Source organism: Delphinus delphis, chromosome 12 (assembly GCF_949987515.2).
Source record: "Delphinus delphis chromosome 12, mDelDel1.2, whole genome shotgun sequence".
NCBI lineage: Eukaryota > Metazoa > Chordata > Mammalia > Artiodactyla > Delphinidae > Delphinus > Delphinus delphis.
The window spans coordinates 71,171,711-71,178,968 of NC_082694.2; the positions used below are offsets into that span (position 1 = coordinate 71,171,711).

Below are 7,258 nucleotides of genomic sequence, written 5' to 3' on the forward strand. Positions count from 1 at the left end.
CCTCCCTGATCCCGGCATGCATCGGAGGATAGGCCTGGCCTTTAAGTTGTGCGGGAAGATGGCGGCCGCTGGCGCAGAGCCGCAGATCCTGGTACAGTACCTGGTGTTACGAAAGGATCTATCACACGCGCCGTTTTCCTGGCCAGCGGGCGCATTGGTAGCACAGGCTTGTCACGCAGCCACCGCGGCCTTGCACATTCACCGGGACCACCCGCACACGGCCGCTTACCTCCGGGAGCTGGGGCGCATGCGCAAGGTGGTCCTCGAGGTGAGGCGCGGGCGGAGGGGGAGGGGCCCTGAGGATATCGAGACCGGAAGAGGGTGTGGTCTTGAGTTGGAGGGCCTAACTTCATGGAGTGGGTGTGGCATTAGTGGGGAGGGGTGTTTGACTTACAAGTTTTGGTAAGGTTCCTGGGGCTTGAGCTATTGCCCAGGGAGCCTTACCTTGACTGGGCGGGGCCTGACGGTGTGACGAGTGGACATCGGGCCCGTTATAAATGCTTCCCGCACCCCTTCGGTCTTACCTGCGTCCCTCTTAAACAGATGCCTGTGAGGGCGGAGGCTGGTGGAGCGACACCCGCCTTTCTACCTGTGCACTGCGCCGGCCTTTTAATGGCTGCGCAGAAAAGTACCGTCCTTAACCCTCTTCGCAAAACCGATCCAGAAGGGTAAGGACGCGGGGTTCCTTATTGCAAGTGAAGTCAAACTGGAGCATTTACCTGGTTCTGACGCCAAATTATTTGAAAATAAATGTGAACCCTAGTATAATTTGAACCTAGCATCAGACGTAAGGTTCTTTTTACAGATAGCCAAACAGATCTTACCCTTACCTTCTGTCAATTCTGCCTCTAGAAATGTATCCTAAGAAAATAGCAAGATGCACCCAAAGAGCGTTGTACAAGGATAGGAGCATTTTATAATAGTAAAAAAAGTGGAAATCACTAAATTTCCAGTACGATGAATTGTCTAAACTTATGCCCTTATAATGGATTATTACGAAACTAGCATAAATCATGTTTTTGGAGCATATTTACCTGGCATGGAAGAGTGCTCATGATGCGATTCTAATTGAACTATATATTCTACATACAAAGTGATCCAGATTTTGAAAGTAAGAACTAAGAAAATATATCCAAATATTAAGTAGTGAGTGGGTAGTGGAATTTTGGTTATTTTGTAATGCTTCTCTATTTTTTTTTTAGTTTCCTACATTAAGCACATATTTTATAATGAAAAAAATATTGCTTTCATTTTAAAGCAATTTTCTTCTCATAAAATTTATTTATTTTAATAAATAAACCTGGGGTGGAGGGGTTGGGTAATTCCTTCCTGGCCAGCTGGCAAAAGCAGATCATTTTTCAAGAGAAAAATTGCTGTTGGGTAATGAAACATTAAACTGTAACCTGTAGGAAAATGTCTTGAGAATCTATAAGTAGGCAGAAAAGAAACAGATAGCTTTTTCCTTTAGATTCCTTTTATAGGATTTTATAGGAAGGCTTCAAGAAATCATGTAGTTCAGACATCCCCCACTCCCTTGCTTTCAGGCAGATAAAATATTTACCCCTTTTCTCAGATGAGATATCTGAAGCCCACAGAGATTAAGTGACTCCTCTGAATTTAAAAGACATCTCATGATTCTGTTGTTAGCTATGACTCAAGAAAGGGCCGTAGGAGTCACCACTGATTAAATAAAGGTGGTGCTGTAGCCATAAAGACCAATAAAATATAAGACAGTGCCAAGATTAACTCCATTCACTGGGTGCTTTGTGTCAGGCACAGATCTGAGCCTGATTTCATTGAATCTCACTACTACTAGGAAGCATTATCATCCCCTTTTACAACAGGGACACAAAGGTTCAGCTAAGTCACATAACTTATCAAAGAGCACACAAATCAGTAAGTGGTAGAGCAAGGGTTTGGACTCACTCTAACTTGTACTGTGCTGCTCCTGGTGCTGAAGGAGGAGGGAGGGGAAGTCAATGCATTCTTCTTCAGCATGCCCAAAGGACTCAGCAGATTAAGAGTGGCAATCCCAGCATCCTCTAATTTGATTAAGACAAACCTCTAGTTATCTTAGTGCCTTCTGCCTTCATAGGCAAAAAAATATACCTTATGCAACATAACACACTAAGTATCTTTATTTTCTGAGTGATAGCTATGCTATTTCCTGTAATGGGATTCAGCATGGGTGATAAAGATGATGAGAAACAGTTTCAGAAGGACACTAGAGAATAGTTTGCCTACGCTTGAGTTAAAAACTGGGAACTATCCTGGCGGAAAGAAAATCCTTCTAGGTTTGTGTGGACTAGGGTGGAAGTAGGAGGGAGGTGGAGGTGATGTGATTTTAGAAATCCTTCCAGTAGTCAGCTCTTAAAGTCAGAGCTGGCTGAGGGATTAGGGATGCTGTTTAGGCACCAGAACTAGAAAATGTGTAGAGCATAATTACTGACAATGCATTCCCACCCCCACTCCCACCCCTTCAGAGAGTGAACGGCAAATGGAGCAATGAAGCTGTTGTTTCTAGAGACATGCTCTACAGTTCCTTCTTCGGTAGAGCTGTTCCTCCAGTTTCAGTTAAGAGGAGCCCCCCTCCATACTTTTTTTTTTTTCCTTTGCCTTTTGTCACTTACTAAATGGGCTTTTCAGTCTGTGTTCTGCTCCTTGTAGGCCCCAGATGAGACCACCTTAAAGTTGCTGGCAGAGACGCTGCAACAGAAGAACATTGACCACAAGCTGTGGGTGGAGCAGCCAGAGAACATCCCCACTTGCATTGCACTCCGTCCCTACCCCAAGGAAGAAGTGAACCAGTATTTGAAGAAGTTCCGATTGTTCAAATGACTGAAGTTATCAATTGCTTTGATATGTTTGAGTATCAGCTGGATCCAGAAACTGCATGCCGTCCATCCCTAAGCACCGTTGTACTCCTTTCAGTGGCAATTCCCTTCCCTTTAAATTATGACAGTTAGTTTCCTGAGGGTCAAAACATGTTCATATTAAAGTTGCCATTAATAAGTATTTTTAATTATTTATAAGTTCAGATGGGGAAAGTAGGTGAGTAGCATTATCATCTATGGGTCATTGCTCAAATAGAAGATTTGGTTAGACTCCTATATAGGGATCAAGGAAATACCCTTACTTTTTTGTTAGGAATAATAGAGTTCTTCCAGTTACCCAGGTTTAAAACTTTTCCTTTGAATTCCCTATTTCTTACTCACATCCAGGTATTGTAATCATTGAATCTTGGACACCATCAACTTTGAGATATACCATTATTTTACGTGTTGTTAAGAAAGAAGAAATGCTACCAATTAAGCTGAGACATGTAATTTCATTTCAAAGATGTTAAAATTTATTTGATTTAATAAAATATGTGAAGTGCTACATCTATTTTCTTATAGTTTCCAGTGCCACCACCCTGAATCAGGCTCTCATTTCGCTCACGAGTGTCCCACTGGTCTGCTCACCTAGCGTATCCTGGTTACAAGGCAGCAAGCGTTCTGCCACCAGGTTCATATATTGATAGGATCACTGAGCACCCTTTTCAGTATAGGCTCCAACTTGCCCAGGAATAAAGTCAAGATTCCTTAGCTTAGCCCTCAGGCCCTCCACGTTTATATTTCCTACCTTTTTAGGTGAATCTTCTATTCCCTGATCCAAACTTGATGTATCAATGAAGACTCCAGTTGCTGCCCTCTAGTCTCTGGCCTGGGAGTCGAATGTTAGTACTCTCCCCCTCCCTTTCCTGCCTCTGGACTGAAACTTTGTGGCTCAAGTGCTATCACTGTCACAAAGTCTTACGCAGCCAAAAATGATAGCTCCCTTCTCTGAACATCTATTATAACACTGTTGAGTGCTTAAAATATTTCTATAAACATTTGGAGATATCTACTGAAATTGTTTGGACATCTGTGAAGCAAAGTTTATAAAGGGTCATTTGTTCAACAGATATCTGTTGCATGTCTACTGTGGCAGGCTGTACTAAGAGCTGAGGATACAAAGGTGAATAAAAGTTTTTGCCCTCAGGTAATGAAGAATCTAGTGAGAAGACAGATATATAGATATTAATACAGAGAGAAATGTACAAGGTAAAATGGGTACACTTCCCCCCACCCTCTAGATACCAAGACTGCCAAGCTACTAGATAGGAAGATTTTCCTTTATAAGAGATGGTCACTTGAAACTAGGAGAGTTGATAGGGTCTCCCAGGGAGAATTGGTAGAGTGCTGAGGGCAGAACCAACCCCAGGAACCCAAGTGAACAGAGTCTCAAGGGGGAGAGAGCAATCAAGGGCAGCACAGAATTTCACTAAATAAGAAATGAAAACATTTAGCAATTGGGAATATGTTGATTAACTTGGTGAAAGCAGTTTAAATAGTATATGAGGTGGGAATCAGATTGGAACCTACCGACAAGAATGGGAGGGGAGGTAAGAGGTGGGGACTATTTTAAGAAGCTTGAATGGGAGGAGAGAGGACAGTGGGGGCTGGAAAGGTGAATGCTGGGTCCCAAAGGGGAATTTACTTAGACGCTTGAGCAAGTTAATAGGTGAGAAGGAGGAGAAGGAGAAGAGAGACTGAAGTTACTAAATGGAATAACTGATAAAAGAAGTTCAGGAAAAAATGAGAAGTGGTAGGGTCAAGGGCATAAGGAAGGACAGGCCTTGAATAGAGAGAGAGAGAGAAACCTTTTCTGAGACTAGAAGAAAAGAAGTGGGGAAAAGGTATGAATATACATGAGTTTATAGTGGAAGAAATACCTGTTGACTTAATTTTCTTCTACGAAGCGGGAAGCACATAGCCTTTCATAACACTGAACAAACTTACTGAGCACGGTATTACATGGCATAACATAGTGGTTAAAGTTCAGACCCTGGTAGCAAACAGCCTGAGTCCAAATCCTGGCTCTCACATATTTCAGCTGTGTGAACTTGGGCAAGTCACTTCACTCGAGTTCCCTGAGCCCCAGGACCTTCATCTGTACAACAGGGATTTACAGGAGTGCTATGTGGATTAGATGTGTCAGTATGTACAAATCCCTTGGAACAATGCCGGGGCACTTGGTGCTACAACCTGAGCATAAAAATATAAGACATGGCCCTTAAGGAGCTTTCCTTAAGGGAAAGCCATGAGTCATGTAAGCCAGTCTAATTCCTTTTCTGCTAGGGAGTGATGCCATCCACTCCCTGCTACTTCCATTCAAGACAATTAGGAAAACGTTTCCAAATGACACTGTATTTTTTTTTAACGTATTTTTTAAAATTCAAATTCTGCAGTAAGACAGTGAGAAAGCCAGAGAGAGATGAGTGTCTACACACCTGGGAAATAACGCTCTGGTAAATCCCAAAGCAGGGAGCACAAATAGCATAAATTTCTACCCAAGTGAGGAAAGGACAGGCACTCATGTGCTGACCCAAGTGAGAACAAGACAGTAGCAGGGAAGTGGCAGATTTTCTTATTAGAATCAGCTAAGCTCATTATCATCTGAACTAGATCAGCTGTTCTCAAAGCATAGTCCCTAGATCAGCATCACTTGGGTACTTATTAGAAATATAAATTCTCAGGCCCTACCCCAGACCTACTGAATCGGAAACTCTTGGTGTTATCTAGAAGCAGCCTGGTCCCAGGAGGCAGGCAACCTAAAAAGTGTACGATAAATGTGTGTGATTTACAATCAACACATTAGGATAGTGTATGATGTGCTTACAGGAAGGAGTCAAGATGGAGAGGAAGAATCTGGCACTAAGTACACTGTATCTGGCCTTGTATACCAAATTTACAAAAAACGGATCCTCCAATGGAGCAAAGTCTGTGCTGCAAGACCTAGAATAGGTGACAAATCCTTGAAAAAGAGTCTCCTATGCTTTGCTAAGTTTCTTACATGTGAAAAAATCTTTTATTATGAACAAAGTGCTTCCATATGTGTTAATCAATCCTGACAGTTTTGTGATGCAGGCAGTCTTGTCTCAAGGTTACTGATTCAGAAAGGCTTTGACTTGCCCAAGATCAAAGTCAGTGGCAGGACTGGGATTGAGAATCAGGCCTTTTGTCAGTCAGTTTTCTCTTAACCTCTCATAGCTGGTTACTCCTCTGATTTTCAGCCATCTAGATACTAGTTAGAGAGTGGTTTGAAAAGGGGTCACGAGGAGTTCAAGCGCTGGGAAGCTGTATCTTCCATTATATATTGGTTAATTGACATTCTGGATTATAAATCAGTCTCCTGTGACTATGAGCTGTGTGACTCAATACTCTAGGGACCAATTATAAGTGGATGAGCTGACAAAATTGAGCTTCTGAGCTTGTAAAGCCGAGGATCAGCACCTAGGTCGTTGCTTCTCATGGGGCTGGCAGAACGCACAGGGCTCCCCTAGGGGGCCATGTTAAAGTCTCATTTTATTGTTGTTTAATGAACGTATCTTCCCCACAGGTTCTGAGATGCCATCCTACGGGTGTGCACTGCTTCCTGGTTGAGAATAATGGCAGTGGTGAACCACTGTTACTGACGAGAAGGTGTCAGTGTGGAAAAATGGCTGAGAACCACGAACCACTGCCCTCGGCTACTATGACCTCACAAGTTTTAGCTGTCCTCTGAGGGCAAGTTAGCACAGCCCCAGCTTCTCCTCTACTTTGAGATCTAGATATGGTAGGTCTTAAAAGCTGGCCTAAGTTTTAGCTTTGGGGGCTTTGCAAGGGCCAAAAAAGTGGCACCCAAGTTCTGAACCTAGGTTTTTTTATTTTTTATTTTTTTTGTGGTACGCGGGCCTCTCACTGTTGTGGCCTCTTCCGTTGCGGAGCACAGGCTCCGGATGCACAGGCTCAGCGGCCATGGCTCACGGGCCCAGCCGCTCCGCGGCATGTGGGATCTTCCCGGACCGGGGCACGAACCCGTGTCCCCTGCATCGGCAGGCGGACTCTCAACCACTGCACCACCAGGGAAGCCCTGAACCTAGGCTTTTGAGAAATAAGATAAAAAGCAGGTGACAAAGCAAAATATCACTTTTATTATCCATAGCTTAGATGATAGAGCTTTGTGTGATAGCCTGAATGGGCTTGCTAATTTCCTGTCCTGAGACTCACGAAAGTTGCTCCTTCCTACTGGTCACGTGGAGAAGAGAGAGAGAGAGAGAATAAATCCCCCACATTCAATCTATCAAGCTTTGATTAGTTCCACCCAAACGAGAAACATGGACCAAAAGCAATCAGCCACCAACTAGGCTATTCATTCAAACTGCATGAAGAAGAACAAGGAGTGGAACAACTGA

The 7,258-nt window shown here is 43.4% G+C and overlaps 1 protein-coding gene across 1 annotated transcript; it reads left to right on the plus strand.

Moving 5' to 3' along the window:
* Positions 1–13: 13 nt before the first annotated feature.
* Positions 14–3,381, plus strand: PTRHD1 (peptidyl-tRNA hydrolase domain containing 1). The gene is made up of 2 exons (XM_060027617.1): positions 14–268; positions 2,668–3,381. The coding sequence occupies exons 1-2, from the start codon at positions 17–19 to the stop codon at positions 2,836–2,838; spliced, it is 423 nt and encodes a 140-aa protein (XP_059883600.1). The 5' UTR covers positions 14–16; the 3' UTR covers positions 2,839–3,381.
* Positions 3,382–7,258: the final 3,877 nt, after the last annotated feature.

What these genes read in the sequence shown, in the direction of transcription:
- PTRHD1 (XM_060027617.1), top strand. Translation starts at nt 17, where the DNA reads ATGCATCGGAGGATAGGCCTGGCCTTTAAGTTGTGCGGGAAGATGGCG. An exon ending in TGCGCAAGGTGGTCCTCGAG is followed by an intron (nt 269 to 2,667) that starts GTGAGGCGCGGG and finishes TGCTCCTTGTAG; the next exon opens with GCCCCAGATGAGACCACCTT.